Source organism: Caretta caretta, chromosome 7 (assembly GCF_965140235.1).
Source record: "Caretta caretta isolate rCarCar2 chromosome 7, rCarCar1.hap1, whole genome shotgun sequence".
Lineage (NCBI taxonomy): Eukaryota > Metazoa > Chordata > Testudines > Cheloniidae > Caretta > Caretta caretta.
In genome coordinates, this window is record NC_134212.1 from 51,448,922 (window position 1) to 51,476,251 (window position 27,330).

Below are 27,330 nucleotides of genomic sequence, written 5' to 3' on the forward strand. Positions count from 1 at the left end.
CCCCTCCCTCCCCAGCTGGTAATAGCTCACCTTACCTGATCACTCTCATTACAGTGTGTATGGTAACACCCATTGTTTCATGTTCTCTGTGTATATAAAATCTCCCCACTGTATTTTCTACTGCATGCATCTGATGAAGTGAGCTGTAGCTCCTGAAAGCTTATGCTCAAATAAATTTGTTAGTCTCTAAGGTGCCACAAGTACTCCTTTTCTTTTTGTGACATATTAGCCGCTTGTGCCATTAAGTGTTAGCGGCCCACCATTTCTCCTAGTGTTGTAAACGTAGCCAGGATATTTGTAGGATTGTCCTGCCCCACCCTGTCAATGACTCCCTGGATTTCAGTTAGTAGATGCTGTATCTCAGGGAGTGTTAACCCTTCCCTAGCTATTAATTGAAAAACACGCAGGTTCCATTTAGAGAAATTTTCACAATTAAGGTGTCCAAGTCATTTCGCTATGGCTTGGAGATCAGAGGTGGATATGGGCTCTGTAGTGGTAGTGGTACTATTTCCATTGTCTTCTCTCGTGGTTGTCGCAATTTGGGTTATGACTGCAACTGGATTCTGATCAAGAGGTCCCCAACTCTTGGGATCATTCCAAATATTCGCTTCACTGTGATCCTAGGGTGCATTCCCCCAAGCAGGGATATTATCCCATTCTCCTGCTGTTACCGCTGCTATTTGACATGTTGCGAACCCGAGCTTTTGCCTGAGGTGTTTAATGAGGGATTCGCAATGGTTGTAACTGGCATGGGCTCTGCCTTGCTCTAGAGTTAATTTTTTAATCATTCCTTGTAACACCTGATTTTCTTTCTCTATTTTATCCTTTTCCCCAGCTTGTTCCTCTAATATTCTCTCCTTTTGTTTCCCTTCTCTGAGTGCTTCCCGAAGGGGATCTAACTGGCTTTGTATTCCTGTTGCCAATACCTTTCACTTCTCAGCTTCTTTTTCTGCTTGGGAAAGTTTCTTGTGCAGAGAGACACTCTCCTGCCGGCAAGCTGCCAGGCAAGCGAATGACTCATTGCACGCTTCCGATAGTAAACAAATTGCTGCCGAATCTCTTTTTGTTGGGGTGGAAAGTTTGTACAGGAGTATATATTGTGCCAGCCTATCTTCTCAATCCAAAATGGCCTGCACATCTGCCAATAGGTGTTTAGCCCGCTGGTTGTGCCCAAACCTTGATAAAATTTGTTTAAAAGGGGTGTCTTCTTGAACAAAAGGTAACTCTCCTGACTTTTCTTAGGGGCATCTTTAGATTGTTGTTTCTTAAACATTTTTCCCAGAGATATAAAATCATGCAATGCTACTCAGATTCTTTTAACCCACAAATACTATTTGCCCAAACTCCTATATCCTTCAGAGTTGGGTCTTACACAGAAAATACCACTTAAAACTCCTCAAGAGTTTGTTCCGACGCCAAAACAGACAGTCTTAAGCAGCAGTCTCCTCCGACTGCTCAGCTCTCTATGACCAAGGGTGCGCAGACGAATTTTAAAATAAGCAATCCATTTTGCATAAACAATCAATCTTTCAACTTTACAATAAGTGTGGTGTACGGCCACGTTCCCCTGTCCGCAATTCTCCACCAAAAATGTTATGCTTATAAAAATTCACAGACTCTTTTTCAGGGGACAAAGCAATAAGCCATGTTTATTTAAAATGTCAACAGATATTAAAATCAGCAAATATATGCATATATTCAAACTAGCACACACACATAGGTTCTGGAGCTGGTGTTTATAGTTACCCCGTCCTTATTGTTGCTCGAGTCAGCCTAGTGGCCAGCTACACTGAACACGAGTAGGGGGAGCTAGGCCTCCATCAGTCTGATGCTCCATTGTTGCAGAATGACCCAAAGCCTCCTGGCCTCCCACCTTTATAGTAGTCGTCTTTCATGTCAGTCTACGGATTTTGCTTTGTCAGCTGGGATCCATTAATTACAAATCTGCCCTTCTCACAGTCATCTTTCATCACTGACGTCTGAATCCTCAATCACAAACTGGGTGCTAGGTGTTTACACAGCTGCTCCTTATCTTATACTTTGTTCTTAGTTTGGGGCAGATGCCTTGCACTTCAGGGTCATTAATTTGCACCTCTTCAGCCATCAGGACAGGATGACACTAGTGTCTTAGGCTTTGTCTACGCTGAAAAAACACACCCCTGAGCGATGCAAGTTTCAGTGCTGTAAAGTGGCAGTGTAGACAGTGCACCAGCACTGGAAGCCCCGCTCCCAGCACTGGTAGCTACTCCCCTCGTGGGGGTGGGTTTTTTACAGTACTGGGAGAGCTCTACAAAGCCACGTTAAACGCTTTAACTTTGGTAGTGAAGACATACCCTTAGGCTTTGGCTACACTTGCACGTTATACTGTAATAACGCCTCGCAGACTGCTCTACCTTACTCCCCGTCCACACTGGCAAGGAACGTAGAGCGCTCTGACTCCCTGGCTGGAGCGCTCCTGGTACCCCACCTCCCTGAGAGGATTAACAGCTGTTGTGCATTGGCTGAGACACCCCAGTCTAAACGGGGAGTAACGTTATTATGCACTGATTGAACTCCGGAAACTCCCCATAATCCTTTTAACTGAGGCGTCCTCTCTTATTTTGTTGTAAACTCTGGAGGCGGAAGTGCCGTTTCAAAGCTCCGTTTCGGGGGCTGCTTATCAAAAAAACAAACACAGCTACTGTTTGCTTTGAATGAGTGAAAGGCAGGAGGGGGGCTCCGTTGGGAGTGCCGACAGCTAATGTTTGCTTGAAGAGAGAGGCGGCGCGGGGGGCTGAGGTCCATTTCCGCCAGCGGCTGCTTATCTCGTCTATGAGAAAAAAAGAAACAGCTGCCGTTTGCTTTCAGTGCGTGAGAGAGAGGCGGGGGAGGGAGGGGATCTGTACTTACAAGACAGCTCGCTGACACACTCTCAGCCCCCCAAAACCCCACGCTCTCCCCCCTGTCACACTCCATCCCACCCCCCATTTGAAAAGCAGGTTGCAGCCACTTGAATGCTGAGATAGCTGCCCACAATGCACTGCTCCCTATGTAGCTGCAAATGTGGCCAGGACAGTGCGCTGGCAGCTATCAGTGTGGACAGACTGCAGCGCTTTCCCTACTCAGCTGTACGAAGGCAGGTTTAACACACAGCGCTGTACATTTGTAAGTGTAGCCAAGGCCTTATTTTCTCACTTCCTTCTTCTTGTGATTAGGCCCATCTGCTCAGCTGGTGTCTCTTCTTATCTCCTCACATCCTTGCATACCTCACTCATATAAAGAACAACTATACATCCATCTACTAAGCAATTAGAGGAAACAGCACAGGGACTGTAAAACAATTATCTTACAAGCAGACTTGTAGCAGAACATCATGATTTTGAAACAAATCCAATCATTTACTATTTCAATTCATAAGACAAATTACTACTAACTTAATAAATCCAAAACAGCTTAATAGATCAAGGCAACTTTGTCAGGGATTGGTATTGGGTATGCTTTGTTATTGGGTATGCTTTGGCTAACAAGGGAGTTACAGTCTCTTCCAACCCTAATCTTCTTTGATTCTGTGATTCTAGGTGGACAGAAGAATTCGGGCAGCCTAGGTACCGCCTCTCGGGGAGGTCAGTTGCGTACACTGGTGGGAGAAGCCCTGTTGGTGTAGGATGTGTCTACACTGAAGTGGGGCAGCTGTGAGGTTATAAGAGTAGACAAGCCTAGAGGAAAGAAGTTGCTACAGAAGCATAGCACCAGGAGGCCTGGTGTTGGCCAGGAGGGACTAGGCGGGCCTGGTCTACACTTAAATTAGGAGGACATAGCTACGGCACTCAGAGATGTGAAAGCCCCCCTCCCCCACCGCCCAAGTGCTGTAATTAAGTCAACCTAAGCCCCAGTGTAGATGTGGCTGGGTCAATGGACGAATGCTTCTGTCAACCTAGCTACCACTGCTCAGAAGCCAAAAAACCTTTCCAGCAGCACAGCTGCCATGCTGGAGCTGTACCACTGTATCACCCACAGTGTAGACATGGCCTCAGCCTTACCCTTTGCTCCTGGATACTAACCGAAGGACTTCCCAACCCTGTGTCCCAGTTGACTCTGTTTGCAAAAGGCTGCCAGGTGTCACTGCAAACACTGGCTGAGGTTCACTGAGCCCTGAAGAGGAGGAAAGGCTCTGACTAGGAGTCTATCTCAGGCCATGGCAACATGACTAAATTGACAAACGTTATGCCGGGGTGCGCTGATGTAACACGGGGCATCCCCAGGTGGTATTCCAGCATGTCCACCCCACCGTGGGGCACAATACCTTTGGGGACATTGTCACTGCTTGGTGGGCTAACTGGGAGTTTCACAGGGCTTTCTGGAACCAAGCAGGTCAAAATCCCACCATGCCACTGTCCACATCCCAGGATTTTCAAGTCTTTCTCTTTCCTGCCTGGTGCTATTCGGTGTCTGCCAGCTCTCGTCCAGAAGCCTGCAGAGCTCCATACGGTTCTCTTGTCTGTTGCTAATACAGGCTGCACAATTCTCTAGCATTTGCACAGTCTGAGGCAGCTCTGCTCCCATTAGGGCTGCAAGGAGGATGATGCAGAGATGTTTGGGCACAATAACTGGATGCTGATGGACTCAGCAAAAGTCAGTACCTGGTTGCTGCTCTTCACAGAGCGGTCCACATGGGGGAGCGCAGAAAGGGAAAGAGACATCTCAAAGCTCCCTGATGTTATTCTCACACATCTCTGTAATAAGAAATGCTTACTGACACTGTGGCTTTGGAGTGCATCGCCTGCACTGCTCTCCAGTGCAAACCCTGGGAAGCACAGCCAGGCTGGGCGGAGGGCATGCTCCATTGCAGTGTAGCTCTATAGCTTGGTTCCTCCCTGGGTATAGGTATAGAGCAATGGCAGTGAATATACTGGCACTATTTTCATAGGCAGTTATTTTGGCTGGTCTTGCGGGTCATAAAGGCAGCTGTTACTGGCAGCCCAACATGGCCCAGGCCAGTAGGCTTCTAGCCTGTCTACTGCAATGGTGCTAGAGAACTGGCCATAGAGTGGTGCGGAGAGTGTCCTGGGTGGAGGCAGAACCAAGGCTGCCCTCCCTAGAAACCTTGGGGAGAGGATTGCACAGCATCTGCATGGAAGTCTCCCTGAGGTCTCTCATGGGGAGAAAAGCGACATCCCCATTCTGATACTGGAGAACTCTGCATGGCCCCACTGCCCAACAAGCCAAAGACATGAGAAGCCGATGCCGATTCTTCCAGTTTGTTCTACCTCTTTCTACCTCAAACCCTGGACACTGGCCTGCTGTGGCCTGTGGGATCGGATGGCCAGGACACCTGGTTAGATTGTGTTCCCTGACCATCCCTCTCTCCCATTGGCCCAGTGGAGCCATGCGAAGGTGACACCTGCCTGAACCCACAAATGGGCTGCGTGCCGGTTTTAAATGGGGAACAAAGGCTGGTAGGGGACGGTGGGGGGGGGGGGGGGAGGTTCAAGGAAAGCAAAAAACAGGAGAAAAAGAAGGAATAATGTCACGGGGTCCCAGACTGGGGGCTCTGGAACTGCTCTGAATGAAGCCAGGTAGGACTCTGGGGCAGCATGTCTCCCCTCAGGCCCACTCTCACTAGAGCAGCCTGCTCGCCTTCAGCGCCTCATGGGTCTGACCTCGGAGCATTCAGCCCCCTGTTCTCACCATGATCTCCCTGCAATGAGTCCCCCTGGATGGGCCACCTGGGGAAGCCTCACCCTGCCCCCAGAGGGGCCCTGCACCCCACTCCACAGTCAGTGGTGACTCGCAGCATGTGTAAAACAGAAGGTTTATTAGTTGTGTGGAACACAGTGTAGAACAGAGCTTGTTACCACTGAAAGCAGGAAGTTACGGCAAAGTCCATATTGGGGGATCCCCACCCCAAAGTCCCAAACCAGGAGACTGACTCACTTCCAGCAGCCTCCACTCAGTCACACCCAGTGCCCCCTTGTCAGCCTTTGTCTCTTTTCCGAGCAAACCGGTCCCCTGGCCTCCACCTCTCGCTTTGTTCTCCAACAGCTCTGGCTGGCTCCCACAGAGGATCAGTTGCCAGAGTGTAGGCCATTGTCTGTGCCAAGGCAGCCAGTCAGCAGTCACACCTGCCCGCTAGTCCAGTGGCTCTCAACCTTTCCAGACTGTTGTCCCCCTTTCAGAAGTCTGATTTGTCTTGCGTACCCCAGGTTTCACCTCACTTAGAAACCACTTGCTTATAAAATCAGACATAAAAATACCAAAGTGTCAACAGCCACCTTATTACTAGAACACTGCTGATATTCTCATTTTGTCTGTATGAAATTTTAGTTTATACTGATTTCGCTAGTTTTTTATGTAGCCTGTGGTAAAACTAGGCAAATATCTAGATGAGTTGATGTACCCCCTGGAAGACCTCTGAGTACCCCCAAGGGTACGTGTACCCCTGACTGAGAGCCACTGCTCTAACAGCCTCTGCTTGATCACAGATCACACACCCTTGTCCCACCACCTAGATACTTGTGCAACACATAGAGGAAACTGAGGCACACACATTTTTCATACAAAACATTAAAAAAAATCCCATTTAATCACAAATGTATGAAGATACTTCCCCCCGCTCCCATTCCCGTGATCAGCAGCCTCATCCATGCAAGCCTGGCAAGATTGGCTAAATTTTGCGGAGTTTCAATCAGTGCCTGGCCCACTGCCACATCTCCCTCCTCCTCCTCCTCCTCTCCTGCCTCGCTGTTCACAACTGGGGTCTCCTCCAAGGTGTCCACAGTGGTCTGCGGGGTGTGGGTGGGCATGCACCTCATACAAGCAGCAGGTCTGTGAGGCACTACCAAATATCTAGTTGCCCTCCTTTGCACAGCACTGCATGCCCCTTCTCCTGCAGCCCCTGTGCAATGTGCACCACGATGATCGATGGTCCGTAGCTGGGCCTGCAAAGCCTCTTCTCCCTGCCGGCCCAGGAACTCCAGTAGCTCCAGGCAGGAGCATGTCTAAGCAGTTCTTGATGCATGGAACTGGCCTGGGTGGTTGGGCAGGTGCACACAATGAGGGAGAGCTGCCAGCTGTGTTCACCAAGATGGGCAATCAGTAAAAGGCATTTCAGAACCACGCAGGAAGTTAAAAGGTGAGGGAAGGTGTGAACTGCAGGGTACCATTGGGCTGCATGCTGGGAAACTGCATTCCAGTTTCTGCGCCCTCTGGGCAGTGCAGGTCAGAACCAGGACTAGTGCTGTCATGGGGACAGTGGCACTGTGGGATGGGTGCAGGAGAACTGGTAGGGTCACAAGTCCTGTAATGGCTCACTTGCAGTGGTGTTAGAGCGTTGCTGTCCTGGGCGGCAGGAGAAAGGTGCGAGCATAGACACATGCACACGCGCGGACTCGCCCAGACCTTGCTTTGCAATGTAGACCAGGCCTAAGCAGGACTCACTGGGCAGAGAGACTGGGTGAAGCAGGCAAGTTTAGCCAGGGGCTCAGCCTCAGAGGTGTCCTGCCCTGGGCTCTGGCACACTGAGGGGACCCTCCAAGGGTGGGGCGTAGTGACGCTCCTGGGGCTCCATGACAAGCCAAAGGCTGGCCCCCCAAAGATGAGGTGTGTGCACAGGTGGACATATGGCGCAGGGATGCTGCCACAGGGGATGGGAGCCCCAGGCTGTGAACACCCTACACTTGGAGCCATGCTCCACAGCCCGAAATCCTGGGGAGCTGGGCAGGTGCCGCAGCCACGCTGCCATGGGCATGGCAGGGGCTGTCCCTGCAATGGGCACATCCCAGTATGCAGCCCAATGGCACCCTGCAGTTCACACCTGTGTGAGCAGCACCAGGGGCCTCTACTGGGATTGGGGCACCTAGCAGTCCTGGAGTTCAGACAGACCCACATGTGTCTGGCTGGGGGCCCGGGGTAGAATGGGGGAGGTGGGCCTGGGGCCCACACACCCTCGCCACACCAGGAGCCCCCAGGTCCCATGCAGACTGGGCTCTCCCTGGTGCCCCAGCTGGGAGTGGGGGGTGCCGGGAGCAAAGCACCCAAAGCGCCCCAGCCCCCCGAGGGGCCCGGGTGGCACAGAGATCACATGAGACAGGTGTCGCCCCCCCCCCCCCGCGCTGCTCCTCCCCACACCGCGTTAAACCCCTCCCCCCGCAGCTCTCCTCTCCCGCATTAATCTCCTCCCCCTACAGCTCCCCCGAGTTAATTCCCTCCCTCCGCAGTTCCCTCGGTGCGTTAAACCCCTCCCCCCGCTGCTAATCCCCTTTCCCGCAGCTCCCCCCCCCCCCTCCGCAGCTCCCCCGAGTTATCCCCTCCCCCGGCGTTAAACCCCTCTTCCCCTGGCGGCCCCATTTCCCAACCTGCTGTGCCGGGGGCAGGACCGGGATCCGAGGCTGCGGGATGCTGCGGGCGGGCGGCCGGACTGCGCTGCGGGTCAGACCCCGGGGCCTGGAGCCCGGGGCGGGCGGGCGGCGGCGCTGCTGCAGCTCCGGGCCGGTGAGCGGGGGCGGGGGGACCGCGGCGTCCGGGTGCAACCCCCATAGTCCGGCCTGTGTCCTGCGCAGGCACTGTCCCGGGCTCCGGTCCCCACTGCCCCAACTCCCGACTGCCCCTTCCACCACCACCAACTTCCGCCTCGACCCTCCCCTCGCCCCCTATGCCCCCGATACCCGACACCCCCTGATTGCTCTTCCATGGCCCCCAACTTCCACCCCGACCCCCGATACTCCCTGACTCCCACCCCCAATTCCTGCCCCCTGAGTCCCAGCCCCCACCCCTGAATCCTCCCCCCCCACTCCCAACCCAGACCCCATACTGCTCCCCAATACCTGCTGCCCCTGATACCTGACACCCCCTTACTGCCCCTCCACAGCCCCCAACTTCTGCTCCGACCCTCCCACCACTCCCAACTCCGACCCCCCTGCTGCCCTGGTACTCCCTGACACCCACCCCCAATTCCCCACCCTTTACCCCTGATTCCCAACCCCTACTCCCTGGCTCCGATACCCAACACCCCCAAACTCCAACCCCCTAATTTCCCCTGAGCTCCCCCTGCTCCTCTGCTGCCCCCCAAATCCCACCCCTGACCCCCCACTGCCCACTACCACCCTCCACCACCCCAATACACAACCCCCCCAACTGCCACCCCCCTGACTGCTGGTGAACACCCCCTCCAGGCCCCTGACTTTGCACTTCCTCCCTACATCCTGGCTTTGGGATAAAAACAAATTTAATTTGTAGCTGAGGCTGCTGTAGAGAATCCCCTTGCCCCCTCCCTAACCTACCCCCCTATATGGCCCCACCCAACTGCCCCCTCCTACATGTCCCTCTACTGCCCCCACTAGCCTTCGGGACTATGCCCCCTGTGTCTGCCTCCCATATGTCTCCTGACTGTTCTTTGTACCCCCTGTTTCCCCTGACTGGTGTGCCCCGCCCCCCTACTCCCAAATGCCCTGTCCCCTCAGACTACACCTCCCAGCTGCTCTCCTTTTGCCCCTCCAGCTGCCCTCTGCACCTCTGTGCCCCTGCTGTGGTGGTGGCTGCCTGAGTGTGCAGAGAGCCTGCCCCGGGGATTGGGGTGAGCCTGTGTTGGTGCCGACTCTGAACCCTAATGATGAATGTGGACTCTTCCTACTGATCTCTCTGCAGGCAGGGTAGGGGTGGGAGACTGGCAAAGAGCAGGGGCCAGAGAGACCTGGTGGAGGGGGGAGCGAAGCAAGAGATAGGGCAGCAGGACACCTCCCCCGCAGTGACCTTGGATATGCCAATTACCGATAATGAAGGGCACGTGCTGGGCAAAGGGCAGGAGCTCCCCTTGATCAGTGCACACAGCCCTGGGCTCTGCCATCAGTAAATATAGCCCTCGTCGTGTCCCCCCCCCCCCCCCGGAGCAAGGATGCCCCGCTCCCCTCCATCCATCAGGGAGGCACCATGGCCGAATCCTGGGGGTCCTGGCCCCTACAGTGTGGGGTACAGCGCTACAGGGAGGGGTGGGAGGACCCAGAAACCTGGTGGCTGAACGTTCCCATTAGTCCAGTCTTTGGGTCTGGCACTGGGGCAGGTTCCCCTTCTTGGAAAATCCACATGGGCTCAGACCTGCAGCCTGGTTCTGAGCCGGGGCCCTGGCAGCCAGCATGGGGGCTCCTCTCCATTCTGGGGCCTCTTGGGGAGCCCCTCTTGTGCCTCAAGATGAGTGTCCGAGCCAGCTCTGCAGCCCGAGGCCTCAGCTGGCATAGACACGTGCTGCTAAAACTTCTGGAATGGGAGCCCAGAGCCGGGAGTAGAGTGCCCCCCAGACCTTCCCCATCTGGAGCAGGTCCGGGGGGAGGGGCTCACGCTGACCGGGCTGTAGCCATGCACTGAGACTAAAGGGGGAAGCCTGGGGGTTCCCCAGCAAGACTGAGGTGGTCTCCCCTGGAGCCTGCATCCCTGGTCCCAGACATGCCTGGCACTGGGGTTACAGTGGGGCAGGGCTGCCAGTGCCCCACTGTGGTGCCAGCTGGCGTCCCTTGGTCTGGGGCACAGCCCTGCAAACTGAGGCTGGCATTGGGCAGGGAGGAGCAGCAGGGTGGTGGGGGGACAGAGCCTACAGCCTGGGTATGCTCCCAGCCTGGGGGCAGCGCAGGGAGACCCTGCGAGCTAGCCCCAAGCTGTTCAGGGAGAGGCTGCCACTACGCAAGTGTGGCTGAGGTACCAGCTGGTCTGTGCCATCCTCTCTCCATTCTGCCCACAGGGGCATTACTGGGGGTCAGCTGAAGGTTCAGCCATGTCTCACAGGAGGGTGCCCGAGCTCTGACTGCCAGCGCGGTCCTCAGATGGTAACCTGCCCCGTGACAGGAACATTGCCCTGCGGCAGTGCCCATCGACCCTTCCTGGCCGGGAGCCATGCTGTGCCCTGGACCTGTGGCTCTGTGCCAGGTGCCAAGCCCAGCCCCTCTTGCTGGGGGGTTCTAGTGCCAGGGCCGACCTGATCCGGCCCCCTCTCGCCCTGCAGGACAGCCTGAAGCAGACGCCCCTCCACGCCTTCCACCAGCAGCAGGGCGGCAGGATGGTGAACTTCGCTGGCTGGAGCATGCCCGTGCAGTATGCACTGAGCCACTTGGAGTCCCACTTGCACACACGCCGGCACTGCTCCCTCTTTGACGTCTCCCACATGCTGCAGGTAGCATCGCCCGCCCCAGCCGCTCCCCGCCAAGGGTCCCCTGTGCTCGCAGCCTGGCTGCATGCACATCAGGATGCTGTACACCCCATTTGCTGTGCATCCGCTCACCTTGTAGACGAGCCTGAAGACACCCCGAGATGAGGAAACTGAGGCCCAAGCAGGGCCAGCCAGCACTGCCCAGAGTCAGATCTTAGGGGTGTGACTAGAGCTGTGGCCCTCCTGAAACAGGGCAGGGACTCAGCCAGGCTGCACAGCGTATTAGGGCAGAGCAGAGAATGGAACCCAGGAGTCCTAGCTCACTCGCCCTCCCCCGCTTGCATTGGGCACCTTAAAAATATCTTAATACACAAGTACCCAGCCCTGCCAGCAGGGGCAGGGCAGGACTCTCTGCAATGGCGGGGGCGGGGCTGGACCGGCGAAGGGCTCTCTGCAATGGCTGGACTGGCACAGGGCTCTCTGCAATGGCGGAGGAGAGGGGGGCAAGGCTGGCATGGGGCTCTCTGTGATGCTGGAGAGGGGGTAGGCAGGGCCGGCATGGAGCTCTTTCTGATGGGGGAGGGACAGGGTCGACACCGGGCTCTCTGCGATGCGGTGGGGCTGGAGTGGGGGGGACTTTCTGCAATGCGGGGGGCTGGGCCGCCGCTGGGCTCCCTGAGATGGGGGTGGAGGGGGCAAGGCTGGCTCTCTGAGATGCAGGGGGTTGGGCCGATTTAGGGCTCACTGTGATTAGTGGGAAGGGCCGGCGTGGGGCTCCCTGCAATGGGGGTGGAGGGGACAGGGCCAGCATGGGGCTCCCTGCGATGGGGGTGGAGGGGGCAGGGTTGGCACGGGACTCTCTGAAATGTGGGGGGCTGGGCTGGTGCAGGGCTCTCTGCGATAGGGGTGGAGGATTCCGGGCTGGCGTGGGGCTCCCTACGATGGGGGTGGAGAGGGCACGGCTGGTGTGGGGCTCTTTGTGATGGGGGGGGGGGCCTGGGCCGGTGCACAGCTTTCTGTGATGGAGTTGGGGGGTAAGGCCAGCAGGGGGCTCTCTGCGATGGGGGTGGGGGAGCAGAGCCGTCACGGGGTTCTCTGTGATGGGGGCTGGGCATGTCTTAATGGCTATGGGGCAGGGCTGGCAAGCTGGTCTCAAGCTGTGCCCATGCTGGAGATGCCCACAGCTGGCCCATGCCATCTGATGTGGGTCATGGGACTGGCACGAGGGGCTGTTAAATTGCCGTGTAGAAGTCCAGGTTTAGGCTGGAGCCAGGATCTAGGATCCTGCGAGGTGGGAGGGCCCCAGAGCTGGGCTACAGCTGGAGCCAGAACATCTATACGGCAATGAAACCGCCCTGCAGTCCAAGCCAGCTGCCTGGCCAGCCAGCGGAGACAAGACCCTCAGCAATGTCTCCTTTCCAGACCAAGGTGTTTGGCCGGGACCGGGTGAAGTTCATGGAGAGCCTGGTGGTTGGGGACATTGCAGAGCTGAAACCAGACCAGGTACGGTGGGTGTGAGATGCCCTCCCCCATCCCCATGGCCAGGAGTCTTTGTAGTGCCCTGGAGAAAACAGCAGTGGGTTTTAGGGCAGCCTGGGCATGGGCAGAGCTACCGTTGTGGGGAGCCCTAGCCCTAGACCCCCTCTGCCCCTGCTCTGTGTGCAGCAGCAGCCTGGCAGCTCCTGCCATATGCCTGGTGGGGCACTCAGCTCCCTGCTGAGTGGGGCAAGGAGCTCACCTAGGAGCCAATGTGTTGATCTGGGTCCAGGCAGCCCTGGTGACTCTGTGACTCCAACACCTTCCATGTCCCAGGGAGCCAATCGCTTCTCCCCTCTGGGGTAGTGACGCCACATGGGTAGGTCCCGAGTCAGATGGTTCATAACAAGCGCAGAAAATTGCCCCATTCATCACAGGAGACGTGGCCACCTCAGTGCCTGCCCGTCCTGCTCTGGCCATGGGGTCAGAGAGCTGGGGGGGGTCCCATAGCACAAATCCATCACGAAACCAACCCCATCCTCTGTTCAGTTAGAGAGAGACCCGAGGCTGGGCTACCAGGGGGCTGTGGTCAGGAGTGAGGGGCACCAGCAGAGCTGGGGGAAGCCCAGGGCTGGGCTCGCAGGGGTGTGGTCGGGAGTGAGGGGCACCAGCAGATGGGGGGAGCCCAGGGCTGGGCTTGCAGGGATCTTTCACTGAAGGGCCATTAGGAGACACTGCATGGCATGCTGGTGATCTGTGGCCTTGCCTGGAGTTTCAAAGGTGGGGGGCGGGCAGGGACAGGTCTGCTCTGTGACTTGTGGCTGCTCAGGCTCGGCATGGCCTCGCTCGCAGGGCACCCTGTCTCTCTTCACTAACGAGGAGGGAGGCATCCTCGACGACCTGATCGTGACCAGCACCTCGGAGCAGCACCTCTATGTGGTGTCCAACGCAGGCTGCAGGGACAAGGACTGGGTCCTGATGCAGGTATGTGTGCGGCTGGGCACCCCCTGCCTGGACCCTGCAGTGACCCTGAGAATGGGATCATTGCTGGGCGCCTGCTCTCTCCCCGCTGTGCTGGTGCTACCCTGCTGGTGCCCTTCCCCATGGAGCTGCAGCCCTGGCTGCCAGGGGGCTCCCTGAATAGCAGAGGCGGAAGAATCCATCCCCCGTGCAGGGCTGGAGGCAGGTCTGATGGTGGTCCAGGGTCTGGCTGCTGACCTGGCCCTCAGGAGCTGGGCTCTATCCCTGCTCTGCGTGCCCTGTTCTCACCTGTGCTTGTCTCCGTTCCAGGGCCGAGCAGAAGAGCTGCGGGCTGCAGGCAGTGATGTGCACCTGGAGGTCTCTGAGAACGCGCTGCTGGCTCTGCAAGGTAACAGGCTGCCCACCCTGGGCTGCCAGCATGTCCCTGCACCAGGGCCCTGCACTGACAGCCCCTTCCCCATTGGGGTCACCCTGGTTCGGAGTTCCTGCCATGGCCGGAGCTGATGGTGCTGGCTCTACTGCCAGGCTGGCCAAGCCAAGGTGGGACTCCCCAAGGGCATGGGAATGGGGCAGGATGTCCTGTAGAGAGAATCTGATGGCACAGACCCCTCGGCCCTGCTGTGCTCCCCCCCATCCCCCACCAGTGCAGGGGGGAGTTGGCAAACACAAGCAGTACTGCCCTGGTACTGGGGGTTGCCAGGTGAGGGTCAAGGCCCATCATTCCTGGGCAGAGCTGTCCCAGAGGTGGGGGTGGGTCAGAAATGCTGACTCACTCAATCTCTTACAGGACTGGTGAAACTTGGAACAAAACCTGCCTGGTGGGGGTCGGGCAGCCCTGGGGCCCAGTGCGTGGCAGCCTGCCAGGCAGGCCGGCCCTGGCAGAATGGCTGTGTGGGGCAGCGTTGAGAGAGCAGCGGGGGGCTAGCAGGAAATGCCCATTTGTTGAGAGTCGGACATACTGAAACTTCCCCTGCCGGCTCCACCCCAAGTCCTTTGTGCCCTGCCAGGGTGGGCGCTATCCCCGGGATGCTGAGGCTCACACTGAGCTCCTCCTGTGCTCTCTGTGCCCAGGTCCCTCGGCGGTGCGGGTGCTGCAGACAGGTGTGTCGGATGACCTGGCCAAGCTGTCCTTCATGAGTAGTGTGGTGATGGTCGTGTTTGGCGTGCCAGGCTGTAGGGTGACACGCTGCGGCTACACCGGAGAGGATGGCGTCGAGGTACCATGCTGCCAGGCCCAGGGGAGGGGAGGGCGGAGGTACCAAAGCAGAAGCGGCCCTGGTGGGGCAGGGAGGGGGCGAGGTGTCCCGTGGGTGGCATGGTGCTGGCTCAGGCACTGCCTGGTGGGAGAAAGCTGGAACTTACCATGCCTGCCATTGCTTGGCTCAGATCTCGGTGCCCGTCGGGCGCGTGGTGGAGCTGGTGGAGCTGCTGCTCAGGGACCCACAAGTGCAGCTGGCAGGGCTGGCGGCCAGGGACAGCCTGCGCCTGGAGGCGGGGCTCTGTCTCTATGGCAACGACATTGACGAGACAACCACGCCTGTGGAGGCGGCTCTGGTGTGGACCCTGGGTAGGAAGGGGCAAGGAGCAGGGCAGGCATGGCAGGGCCTGGGCACCTTAACAGCTGTGAGGAGCACCTTGGGGGGTGGGTGAGCCTGGTATGGGGACTGGAGGCTGGTACAAGGGTGCTAGCTGCCTTGGGGAATGGAGACACAGGGACAGTGAGAGCCCTTGTGGTTGGGGGGGAATAGGTTGTGGGGCACTTGGTGCATGGGGGGCTTGGCCGGGCCCCCAGAGTGCCAGGGCATGGGGGGCTGGCCAGACACCTAGAGGGCCAGTGGATGGGGGTGGGACAGGGTTTGGAGTGTTGGTGGTGTGGGGGAGGGGTGCCCAACCCCCTAACTTGGCCTGTCTTGCTGTCTGCAGGGAAGCGGCGCCGGGTGGCCATGGATTTCCCCGGTGCCAGGGTCATTGTTCCCCAGATCAAAGGGAAGGTGAAGCGCAAGCGCGTGGGGCTGATTTCCACGGGCCCCCCCATCCGTCCACACATGCCCATCCTGAGCCTGGAGGGCAGGCCCATCGGTAGGTGGGGCAGGCAGGAATGCGGCCCTTGTGGGGTGCTTGGGCCTGGCTAGCCCTTCATTAGCCCACTTACATGGGCCTCCCTTCCCCTCACTGTGCTGCAGCCCAGGGGGCAGGACCCTGACCCTAGCACGCTTGGCATGTCCGTCTCCCCTGTGTGATAGGCTCCGACCTGCAAAGCTCACAAGCTGGGCCCCACATCAAGGAGGATGGCACAGCTGTATGTGTGGGGTCTGCTGGCAGTGGTGGGGGGCTGGCATGGCTGTTCCCACGCTAACCTACCACTTGTGCTTCCTGTGCCCAGGCAAAGTGACCAGTGGCTGCCCCTCTCCCTGCCTGAAGAAGAACGTGGCCATGGGCTATGTGGAAGGTGAGCAGAGCCGGGTGGGCACGGTGCTGGCTGTGGAGGTGCGGAAGAAGAGCTGCCCTGCCCTGGTCACCAGGATGCCCTTTGTGCCCACCCGCTACCACATGCTCAAGTGAGGCACTGCTGGCAAGCCACGCCTCCCACGCACCCCAACCAATCAGCATGCACCTCTCTGCCCTACATGAAAGGCCACATCCCCAGTCAGGACTCCCCAGAGGACAGCCTGGGCCCACAGTGCCACCTGTCCAAGCAAGGCTGGGCCTCGCCAGGGGCACAGAGCCAATGTCCAGCCATGCACTGCCCAGCCAATGCCAAGGGCATGTGGCTTCCAGCCCCATCTGAGGCCGATGTCAAACCAGGCCAGTCTGTTGGTGGTCTGGGGGGGGCAGCCTCTCAGCTGTGCCCTTTGTCCAGACATGCTCTGGCCTGCCGCTTGTATGCCAAATGCTGATGGGCAATGGGCTGGCAAGGTGAGAGCCCCTCTGCTGCCCCGGCCTGCCTGGGCGTCCCCCTTCTCTGTAATTGGGCTGTGATTCTCCATTAAAGACCCCCTGACTCCATTCCTGCTCTGCCACTCGTCTTTACCCATGCTAGGCTGGAGGTGTGCAGCACCCAGCGGGCACAGGCTGGACAACAGCCTTCAGCCGCCACTGCTCACATGTGGCTTCTGAGTATTCTGGGTCCCCCACTGGCCTGGAGCCCATAATCCCCAATGGGGCCTGCCAGGGGCAGTGGCAGAGCTGGGGAGAACAGCTCAGCCCACTGGAGAGCTAGCCTTGCACTGGGGTGGTACATGCCACCTGGCCCTGCAGGCAAAGGGGCCAGCACACTTCGCCCCCATGAGAAAGGGGGAAAGAGACTGGGCACACTGGGGCTGTGGGTAAACTAGGGTGCCTAAGGCCAGCCCTGTGCCAGCAGGGCCCAACCACAGGCCTTTTCAAAAGCAGCCATGGGGGTTATGCCCCCCAACCACTCCCCCCAGCATGGCATGCGTCTGCTTCATGCTCCTGCCCTTGCCCCCAGCAGGGGGTGAGACCAGGGAGCCCCCATGCCTTGCTGGAAGAGGGCAAGTGGTTCAAGGCAGTTGCTCCAAATGCCTGAAGAGCAACAGCATCCGCCAGCTAGGACAGCATCTCCCTGAGGAGCAGGGGTCCCCTCCTCCAGGGACAGGGTCACAGAGAGCCAGGATGGACGCAGTCCCCCCCAGTAATGGAATGGCAGCATGATCACAGCAGAGGGATTTAATCCAGCCAGCAGGTACCAGCAAGGCCACAGGAGCCAGGCCAGCACCCTTAGCCAGGGCCTGGCAGGGTGCAGAGGGACAGCAGGTGGCCCTGGGGCTAAGGGCCTAGCTGGGATACAGATACCAGGCTCCAACCCCAGTTGTGCCACTATGTGCCTGCCAGGCCATTAGCCAGGTGCTGCCTCTGAGCCCTGCCCCCTCCTGAGCTTGGAGAGACCCTTGCTCACTGCAGGTGGGGCTGAAAGTACCTGGGGCCAGCTATTCTTACTGCCCTGAGAGGCACCCTGGCCCCTAGGCTGGGTTTGCCATGGGCATGCTGTTCCCGCTCTGATCCCAAGGGCTGGCACCTTGGCAGAGGGCACTGACCTAGGAAGGCCTCACCTGGCCCAGGCAGATGGCATGGGGGGTGTTGTGTGGAAGCTGGTAGTGTTGCTGCCCAGGTGCCAGTGGGCTATCACTCCAACACTGCTATGAGACAATGAACAGGGTAAGAGCAGCCAGGTGCTGTCCCAAGGCCCACCACACCACCAAACCCCAGGGAGGTGGGCAGCTCAGCTCTCTGCTCCCACGCCATGTAACCAGTGGGATGGTGACAGGCGCTGCCATCCTGCCCCGCAGATCCCCTGTGCCCAGGAGCAGAATTCTGCCCCTCTGAAGAGCAGCTGCAGTTGCCTCAGGGGCCTGGGTCGCAGGGAGCAAAGGAGTTCTAGCAGTAGGGAATGGGACCTCCCACCTTGGCCGCTGGGGCAGGAAGTGGTACAGGTGTATGAGGCACACAGTCCCTGGAGGCAAAGGAGGGGGCTTGGCAGCAGGAAAGGGGGGATTGGGGCAATTTTCCCTGGAAGGGGCTGGGGCATGAGAAGGCTTTCGGCTCATCAGTGGTGGGGGCAGCAGTGGACAAGAGCTGGGGGAAGGGGCTTGGAGCATGTGCTCAGGAGCATGTGCTCAGGGAGGATTTAAGCTGGGCACGAGGACCACTGAGGCACAGACTATTGACCGCCCCCCGCCTATGTCCACCAGGGACACAGGCCGGTGGCCACTGCAGGGGCCTGTTTTGTTTGGGGCAGGTAGGGGGAAGGGCTGATGTGCTTGGGGCAGTGCAGATGCCCCCAGAAGTGACCACAGGGGTGATATCACAGCTTGCCCTGCCTGAGAGGCTATGCAGAGTTCAGCTGGGATGGTCTCAGGCCAGGTGGCTGCACAGCTCCCTGCTAGCCAGGGGCTAGGCCACAGGTGACATAGCTGCGGTCTTCAATGCAGGGAAGGTGCAAAGCCAGTTTCTCTGGGTGGCAGCACTGGGTCCATGGGTGGAGCTGTCCCAGGTACGCCCCTGCCCACCAGCGTATCCATCCATGCCTCATTCTCGGTGCATCTTCATGGCCTCATTGCTTGAGCTGTCCCTACAGGAGGGTGAGAAGAGAGCAGGCGCCATAGACAGAGCTTTGGGGCAAGCCCCAGACACCTGAGGCTCGGCTCCTGCAGCTCAGAGGACTGGAGAGCAGTGGGCAGCCTGGGGTCAGAGTGGGAAAGGATGGGTGGAGTCCTCTGGCAGACTCCACACATGCACACAGATCCTGTGGGGATGGGCACTGCCAGTAGGGCATGCCAACCCATACATCCCACTGCAGTGCCTGGGCACGAGAGCCACCACTGAGGTAACCCCCACCCAGGGCAGGCATGGCAAGGCTCCCCCTGCTGGCAGGGAAGCAGCTGGCAGAGCTGGGCTTCTGCCCATCTCAGAGCCCGCATTCTGGCAGTGCATGGGCCAGGACCAGCTGTTTCTGAGGCCTGAGCTGCCCTTGGAGAAGGAGCCTTACGAACTGGTGAGGTGGAGCACAGCCAGGCTCCATGCCTGTAAGCCCCCTGCTGAGCGACACAGGACTGAGCAGCCGGAAGCACTCACCAGGTGGGGAAATATGAGGCACCAGCGGGGGTCCCTCCATTCTGGCTGCCTCTGCCTGGAAACAAGGCGAAGGAGCAGTCAGGGCAGGGCCAGACAGGGCTCAGCAGAGGGCAGGCAACAGGCAACTTGCTGAAGGATACTCAGATGATGCCTAACAGCTGCTCCACATGCCACAGCCAGGCCAGCACCTGGTTTCCCCCCCTTGGTACCAGGGAGCTGCTGGACACAAGCCAGCCCCTTCCATGCTGCCTGGACAATGGTGCAGCGCTCCTGGATTTCCTCTGCGTGGGCGGGGGCCCACAAGCAGCCAGGGACGTGCAGCAGTGTGTGCCCTAGTCCTCACTGCCCCCCTCCAGCCTGTAGGTGAGACAGCCTGAAGAAGAGCACCGTTCCCTGCCCCTGGCAGTCTCACCCGCTCCCCAGGGTCACTCAGCCCTATGGGCACCAGGGCAAGGCACACAGACATGGGCGCAGCGTCCCCTGCCCAGATTCCACGAGGAATGGCTCTGAAGCGGTGGTGCTATGGGACAAACCTGTGCACAACAGGACACTGAGAGAGGGCGGGAAGCCAATTGGAACAGGCTGCCTGCCCGAACAAGCCCAGGAGAGGAGCACCGGTCTCCCAGGGCCAGGGCCAGGCCCAGCAGCAACCCCCTGCCCTATACCTTACATCGTTTGGAGCCCCAGTTCTCCCTGACAGCTGGAGCCAGGCCCACTCAAACTGTGGGGCGGGCAGCTGCTGGGGCAGGGCCTGGCACAAGGTGCCTAGGCTGCTCTGCCCAGGTATGCTGCTGGGATCTGGGTGCCAGAGACAGGGCTGGCTCCAACCCCAGCCCCCTACAGTACTTGGGACTGCCCAGGTTAGGCAGGAGCGCCAGGGGCATGGCACTTTGGGCAACGGGCCATCCTCCAGGACTCCCGCATTTGGAGCTGGCCCCTTACTGGGGGCCGGGTTCCACCACATTCCCTATAGCACAGCTCAGTCAGTACCTGAGCGTCAGCCCTGCCTGCAGCAGGAGGTTCAGTTCGGTTGATACTTGGCCAGCAGCCCGGCCCAGCGGGGGAGGCAGTTCGGGTCAGCACCTGGAGGGCAGCTTGGCCCAGGGTTCGGTGTCCAGCCAAGGGTTTGGTTCAGGTCGGTACCTGGTCGGCGGCGCAGCCCAGGGGTCCGGTTCGGTACCAGGGCAGCAGCAGAGCTCGGCCCAGGGGTTTCGGGTCGGTACCTGTCTGGCAACCCAGCCCAGGTGTTCGGCTTGACCCGGCCAGGGGGGTTGATTCAGCCCGGTTTGGTCGGTACCTGGGCGGCAGCACAGCCTAGCCCGGGGCGGGTTCGGGGCCCAGGCCGGGAGCTCGGTTCATCCTGGGAGAAGGGGGCCCGTACCTGGGCAGCAATACAGCCCAGCCCGGGGGAGGTTATCGGGGGCTCGGTTCGGCCCGTACCTGGGCGGCAGCAGAGGCGGCTGACGCGGCCCCCGTGGAGCCGCCAGGCAAGGTGGATGCCCAGCAGGCTGAGGCCCAGCCAGAGCAACAGCAGCTGGAACAGCGCGGCCCGCAGGTCCTGAGCCGCCCAGTCGGCCGCGAACTCCTGCCCCAGCCAGGCTAGGCCCCGCAGCGCCCGGCCCGGCGCCTCCCAGCTCAGCCACGGTGCAGCCATCGCCTTGCGCAGGCCCCGACAGCGCACTGCACTGCGCAGGCGCCGACAACCGTACTATTGCTTCCGTCCTCTCTTGAAGGGGAGCACCCCGTGAACCTGAGACAGTGAGCGGAGCCGGTGCAGCCCGGCCCCTCCTCCCGCAGCCCGCCCGCCCGATGCCCTCCCCGCCCCTCACAGGCCGCGTTCCCCCGCTCCAGAGTGTGGTCCCGCCCCTCCTCTCATAACCTGGCCCCCATCTGCAGCGACCTTGCACCTCGTCCCACAACTCACCCTCCACCGCACTGGCCCCTCGCCTCACAGTTTGGCCTCCCCACTGGCCCCACCCCTCCTCCCACAGCCCTGCCCCTAGCTCACGGGCTCCGCCTGTCATTCCCCACTCATAGTCTGTGCCCAGCACGGGCCCTGCCACTCCTCCAACAGCCTGGCCCTGATCCCCAGGGCCATCCTTAGGAATACGGGGCTGCGTAAGGCACCTGAAAATTTGGGGCACCACTGGGTCTTACTATCCATCCTCTCACCTCTTCCTATCACTGTTCTGACCCTTCCTGGAGGCTCCCACAGCTGGTTGCTGCAGCCTGGTGACTCTTACTCTGGAAGGGATCTAGTATCTTAAAATGAAAAAGCCTTCCAGCCTGCCAGACCTATTAGCACAACATTGAAACTGTTAAAGAGCCATCCAAGGGGTAATTAAGCCATTTAACAGGCATTTGCCAACTCCCAGGTATATACTGTCAGTTTCTGAATTTACTAACAAAAACAGTTGTTCATTACTGTAATATTTACTCAGAACATGTTAGTCTACAGGACCTTAGTTTAAAATTTGCTTTAAAAATATTTTGTTGGTGAAGATTTTAAAATCACAGATTTTTAGATGCAAAATCATCTTTAGCTTTAAATGCTTGGCTCTTCAGACATATAGTTTTTAAAATAAATCCTTCAAAAGACCACCCTTATCTAAAATACACATTTTAATTACTATCGTAAAAAACAACTTGCTTCCAAAGTCTTCCTGTCCTTTTTGTCCATCCCTTTCTCCCTGCCACTCCCCACTCCCCTGCCCCTTGAAAAGAGCCCTTAAAGGGACAAACACCCTTTTCCTTCCAGACAGCTCAGAGGGGGGGAAACTATGGCCCGCGGGCGGCATCCAGCCAGCAGGACCCTTCCCTCTGGCCCCTGAGCTCCTGCCAGGGAGCGGGGTCAGGACAGGCTTGCGGAGGAGCCAGCCCAATTCCTTGGGCAGTGTGGTGAGCGGGACAGAGGCTAACCTCTGATGATTAGGGGTCTGGAACATATGAGTTATGAGGAGAGGCTGAGGGTGCTGGGATTGTTTAGCCTGCAGAAGAGAAGAATGAGGGGGGATTTGATAGCTGTTTTCAACTACCTGAAAGGGGGTTCCAAAGAGGATGGCTCTAGACTGTTCTCAATGGTATCAGATGACAGAACGAGGAGTAATGGTCTCAAGCTGCAGTGGGGGAGGTTTAGATTGGATATTAGGAAAAACTTTTTCACTATGAGGGTGGTGAAACACTGGAATGCGTTACCTAGGGAGGTGGTAGAATCTCCTTCCTTAGAGGTTTTTAAGGTCAGGCTTGACAAAGCCCTGGCTGGGATGATTTAACTGGGAATTGGTCCTGCTTTGAGCAGGGGGTTGGACTAGATGACCTTCAGGGGTCCCTTCCAACCCTTATATTCTATGATTCTATGATTCTAACCCCTGGCCCCTCCCCTTTTGCTCCCCTCCCTTGCAGTCACAGTTCCCCCAGCGGCTGAGCAGCATGGCTGCAGCTCCGGCTGAGTGGCAGGGCTATATTGCTGCCAGACCTGGGGTTCCAGGACGTTGCGGTCAGGAAGTAGGGGGAGTTGCGGGGGTGGGAGGCGAGAAGCAGTGGGGCGGTCAAGGGGCCTGGACCCTGCTGCCGGGGACAGGGGCAGAGCAAGCCAGGGCCCCCCTCCACCCCAGCATGCTTGGCCCCTGTCCCCAGCAGCCAAGGCCAGACAGTGAGCGAGCTCTGCCTGCCTGCCTGCCAGGGAGAGCAGCCAACCGAGCAGGGAAAACACACAGGGAAAGGACTTAGCCCCCCTTTTCCCCCACCTCACAGGTAACATGGGGCAGGGAGAGCAGGGAGGGTTGGATAGAGGGGTGGGGAGCAGCAGAGGTTGGATAGGATGCAGGAGTCCAGGGGCCTAGTTGGGGGGGAAGGGGGGTGTTGGATGGGGGTGGGGATTCCAGGGTGCTGGATAGGGAGTGGGGGCCAGGCCACGCCTCACTGTTTGGGGAGGCATAGCCTCCCCCAGCTTTTCCTACCCAGCCCTCCATACAATTTCTGTATCCGATGTGACCCGAGGGCCAAAAAGTTTGCCCACCCCTGAGATAACTGGGCAAAGTTTCCCTTTCTTTACTTCTATCTGATGAACTAGTTTTAAGAGAACCCTCCAGCAAAATCAGTACCAAGATAGATATAAAATCCTTTGTTATGGCTAAAATCTTTGGAAACATATTTTTAAAGTTGGTGAAATTTCATAAACATGTCTATTGTTATGGAGATCACACAACGTAAATTAGTGTTCCCTTTTTCTAAAAGCAATGAACATTGTTACGAACACACTAAACCTCTGTGATTGATTAATTTAAAATAATGTCTGTTTCAGTGAGTTAAATATGTAGTAATCTGGAATGATTACTTTATGAAGGCTTAAGAGTACATTTAAAATATAAAATTAGCTTAGAAATACTGATTAAGAAAATGTAAAACAGAAGAGCTGCATCATGTATTCCATAATATTTAATGTTGTATTTAGCAAGACAGTTGACTCACCCTTGCTACAAAATTTTTGCAAATAAATCTCTGACAAACGTCAGGGTGTTGGGACACTGGGACATGGCCACTAGGTAACTCGAGGGGATGGAAGACCACGAGTGTCGATGAAGCCCCCTCGTACTAGGCCCAAGTGTCCTTGGCCCCCCCGCCTGGAGGCACTCGCAGCAGTTATGCTGAGGATCTGCAACAATATATTGCAGAGTCAGACTGCCTGAAACTAAACAAGGCCAAACAGGGCAGATATTGAAGAAAAATGCTGAATAAAGCAGCTTTATGTATAGTTTAACAAATGATACAAAAAACAAGGGAACTAGCTGGTAACTGGATTGGCTGGCTGTATGGATACTTAGGGCAGCTTGCTATTGGATAAGTATGCTGAAGAAAGGATGTATAAAAGCCTGTGTAACTTCCTGCTCTGTGTGCAGGATTTGAGATTCTATTCTCCCTGTACCTTTTTGAAGCTTCAAATAAACTTTTCTGCTTCTCCACCCCATTGTGATTATTGGGTGAAGCATACCGGGTAGCGAACCAACCCCCACTGTTGTTTTGCCTCTCGGCATTGGGTGCTGGCAACAAGGGCATATCAAAAAACCTGTGACTGACATTTTTTATTCCCAAATTTAGTGCTTTTAATTAGGTGCCTTCTGCATGTCCAGTCTTCCCCATGGGGCATGCAGTGGAAAATATGCTTCATTTTCTTTAGAAAGAAATTGCAGAAAAGTGTTTTTTTCAAATGTCATTTGCTTCATTTGTGCTCAGGGATTTGGCTGGAAGGGGGTGAGCAGGGAGGGGGAGGGAAGAGAGGAGGAAGACAGTGGGGAGCGGGCAAGGCCTGGGGTGTAGCAGGAGTATGGGTGGGGCCACACGCAGAAGAGGTGAGCTGGGGAGTTAGCCTCCACAAGTGGCAGCTTCACACACTGCGCATGACAGTAGGTAAGAGCAGGTTGGCTCCCGCACACCCAGCTTGGGCTGTAGTGTCCTTAGGCAGGGGCAATATTCACAGAGCCAAATGCGCCTGCACCGCACATTCTGTGTGAGGGAGAAGGTACGGGGGGGTCTCTGCAGGGAACTCTGACTCTCTGCCGCAGTGAGGTGGGCAGGGCTTCTCTGTATCCTTTGCTGCTTCGTCCCTCCCCCTGTGGGCTGCGAGCCTGGGCTGCCATAGGAGCACCCGTTTAATAATACTGCATAGGTAGGCTGACCAGACATCCATTTTTAAAGGGACAGTCCCATTTTTGGGGACTTTTTCTTATATAGGGGCCTATTACGCCCCACGCCCGTCCTGTTTTTTCATATTTGGTATCTGGTAACCCTATGCAGAGGGCCCCATAAATCCTAAGGACAGCCCTGTTGCCCCCCCCCCCCGAGCCTGCCCCTCCCTTTACAGCCTACCCTGCCCCTGCCCCTCCTCTCACAGCCCAGCCTGCCCCTGCCCACTGGCCCGCCCCCTCCTCCCACAGCTCAGACCCCACCTGCACTGGCCCCCCCACCTCTTCCTCCAGCCTGCCCCACGCCCACTGACTCCCACCCCTCCTCTCATAGGTTGTGCCCCCCCCCCCATGCACTGGCCCTGCCCGTGCCCCTCCTCCCACAGCCCAGTTCCACCCCACCCCAATTGACCCTTCCCCTCCCCTCACAGCCCGGCCCAGCTCTACCCCCTGCTTTCTGCCCTGACCCCGCTCCTCCCCCCCCTCTACAGTCTGGCTCCACCTCCACACTGACTACACCCCTGCACTGTACCATCACCCCCACAGCTCCATGGAGGCCTCCCCCACCCCTCTCCCCGTGCCCAGAGCCCACTGGTGCTTGTGGCAAAGGCTCACTGAGCTCTATAGGCCTGCCCTGGTGTTTGCTGCCTTCACCCTGTGTTCCTGGCATGACCTCTGTCAGCCAGATGAAAGCACACCTGGAGATGGGTGATCTGACACTGACATGTGGGCGGAAGGTGGAGGAGTTGTGGGTCACATAGGACCCTCTGCTGAGGGGCTGAGAGGAGTCCGGAGCCCGGTGCTGCTATGAGAGTGGGCGGGAGGGGAAGGGTGTAATGATGCTGGTTCTGGCGGGACCCAACAGAGTGCCAATTCAGGACAAATTGCTTAGAGCAAGGCAGTCACAGCCCAAGGTTGGAGTTGGAGCCCAAGGGAAGAGCATCTTCGCGAGCAGGCTGGCTAACCTAGTGAGGAGGGCTTTAAACTAGGTTCACCGGGGGAAGGGGACCAAAGCCCTGAGGTAAGTGGGAAAGCGGGATACCGGGAGGAAGCACAGGCAGGAATGTCTGTGAGGGGAGGGCTCCTGCCTCATACTGGGAATGAGGGGCGATCAACAGGTTATCTCAAGTGCTTATATACAAATGCACAAAGCCTTGGAAACAAGCAGGGAGAACTGGAGGTCCTGGTGATGTCAAAGAACTATGACGTGATCGGAATAACAGAGACTTGGTGGGATAACTCACATGACTGGAGTACTGTCATGGATGGTTATAAACTGTTCAGGAAGGACAGGCAGGGCAGAAAAGGTGGGGGAGTAGCACTGTATGTAAGGGAGCAGTATGACTGCTCAGAGCTCCGGTACGAAACTGCAGAAAAACCTGAGTGTCTCTGGATTAAGTTTAGAAGTGTGTGCAACAAGAGTGATGTAGTGGTGGGAGTCTGCTATAGACCACCGGACCAGGGGGATGAGGTAGATGAGGCTTTCTTCCGGCAGCTCACGGAAGCTACTGGATCGCATGCCCTGATTCTCATGGGTGACTTTAATTTTCCTGATATCTGCTGGGAGAGCAATACAGCAGTGCATAGACAATCCAGGAAGTTTTTGGAAAGCGTAGGGGACAATTTCCTGGTGCAAGTGCTAGAGGAGCCAACTAGGGGGGGCGCTTTTCTTGACCTGCTGCTCACAAACCGGGTAGAATTAGTGGGGGAAGCAAAAGTGGATGGGAATCTGGGAGGCAGTGACCATGAGTTGGTCACTGATGAAGTGAGCTGTAGCTCACGAAAGCTCATGCTCAAATAAATTGGTTAGTCTCTAAGGTGCCACAAGTACTCCTTTTCTTTTTGCGAATACAGACTAACACGGCTGTTCCTCTGAAACATGAGTTGGTTGAGTTCAGGATCCTGACACAGGGAAGAAAGGTAAGCAGCAGGATACGGACCCTGGACTTCAGAAAAGCAGACTTCGACTCCCTCAGGGAACGGATGGCCAGGATCCCCTGGGGGACTAACTTGAAGGGGAAAGGAGTCCAGGAGAGCTGGCTGTATTTCAAGGAATCCCTGTTGAGGTTACAGGGACAAACCATCCCGATGAGTCGAAAGAATAGTAAATATGGCAGGCGACCAGCTTGGCTTAATGGTGAAATCTTAGCGGATCTTAAACATAAAAAAGCTTACAAGAAGTGGAAGGTTGGACATATGACCAGGGAAGAGTATAAAAATATTGCTCGGGCATGTAGGAATGTTATCAGGAGGGCCAAATCGCACCTGGAGCTGCAGCTAGCCAGAGATGTCAAGAGTAACAAGAAGGGTTTCTTCAGGTATGTTGGCAACAAGAAGAAAGCCAAGGAATGTGTGGGCCCCTTACCGAATGAGGGAGGCAAACTAGTGACAGAGGATGTGGAAAAAGCTAATGTACTCAATGCTTTTTTTGCCTCTGTTTTCACTAACAAGGTCAGCTCCCAGACTGCTACGCTGGGCATCACAAAATGG

At 57.2% G+C, this 27,330-nt stretch overlaps 2 protein-coding genes across 5 annotated transcripts; one reads left to right on the forward strand and one right to left on the reverse strand.

Moving 5' to 3' along the window:
- Positions 1-1,619: 1,619 nt before the first annotated feature.
- Positions 1,620-20,933, reverse strand: TCTA (T cell leukemia translocation altered). Of its 2 annotated transcripts, none has more exons than XR_012669313.1 (3): positions 20,150-20,593; positions 14,930-18,656; positions 1,620-2,809 (listed from the first exon to the last, which is right to left on the reverse strand). XR_012669313.1 is itself a non-coding variant. In XM_048856586.2 (3 exons), the coding sequence occupies exons 1-3, from the start codon at positions 20,811-20,813 to the stop codon at positions 18,614-18,616; spliced, it is 312 nt and encodes a 103-aa protein (XP_048712543.1). In that variant the 5' UTR covers positions 20,814-20,933; the 3' UTR covers positions 17,240-18,613. The 2 variants fall into 2 exon arrangements, 1 of the variants encoding a protein (XP_048712543.1); XM_048856586.2 differs by lacking the exons at positions 1,620-2,809; positions 20,150-20,593 and adding exons at positions 19,160-19,214; positions 20,600-20,933 and having other exon boundaries at positions 17,240-18,656.
- Positions 8,244-16,573, forward strand: AMT (aminomethyltransferase). Of its 3 annotated transcripts, XM_048856570.2 has the most exons (9): positions 8,247-8,469; positions 10,967-11,134; positions 12,533-12,613; positions 13,439-13,570; positions 13,877-13,955; positions 14,639-14,784; positions 14,954-15,134; positions 15,491-15,646; positions 15,951-16,573. In XM_048856570.2, the coding sequence occupies exons 1-9, from the start codon at positions 8,374-8,376 to the stop codon at positions 16,127-16,129; spliced, it is 1,218 nt and encodes a 405-aa protein (XP_048712527.1). In that variant the 5' UTR covers positions 8,247-8,373; the 3' UTR covers positions 16,130-16,573. The 3 variants fall into 3 exon arrangements, with proteins under 3 accessions (XP_074986747.1, XP_048712527.1, XP_048712528.1); XM_075130646.1 differs by lacking the exon at positions 15,491-15,646 and having other exon boundaries at positions 8,244-8,469; XM_048856571.2 differs by lacking the exon at positions 10,967-11,134.
- Positions 20,934-27,330: the final 6,397 nt, after the last annotated feature.

What these genes read in the sequence shown, in the direction of transcription:
- AMT (XM_048856570.2), top strand. Translation starts at nt 8,374, where the DNA reads ATGCTGCGGGCGGGCGGCCGGACTGCGCTGCGGGTCAGACCCCGGGGC. An exon ending in CAGAGCTGAAACCAGACCAG is followed by an intron (nt 12,614 to 13,438) that starts GTACGGTGGGTG and finishes CCTCGCTCGCAG; the next exon opens with GGCACCCTGTCTCTCTTCAC. An exon ending in CCTGGAGGGCAGGCCCATCG is followed by an intron (nt 15,647 to 15,950) that starts GTAGGTGGGGCA and finishes TCCTGTGCCCAG; the next exon opens with GCAAAGTGACCAGTGGCTGC.
- TCTA (XM_048856586.2), bottom strand. Translation starts at nt 20,813, where the DNA reads ATGGCTGCACCGTGGCTGAGCTGGGAGGCGCCGGGCCGGGCGCTGCGG. An exon ending in CCGCCTCTGCTGCCGCCCAG is followed by an intron (nt 19,215 to 20,599) that starts GTACGGGCCGAA and finishes CCTTGTTTCCAG; the next exon opens with GCAGAGGCAGCCAGAATGGA. An exon ending in GCCTCATATTTCCCCACCTG is followed by an intron (nt 18,657 to 19,159) that starts GTGAGTGCTTCC and finishes ACCCTCCTGTAG; the next exon opens with GGACAGCTCAAGCAATGAGG.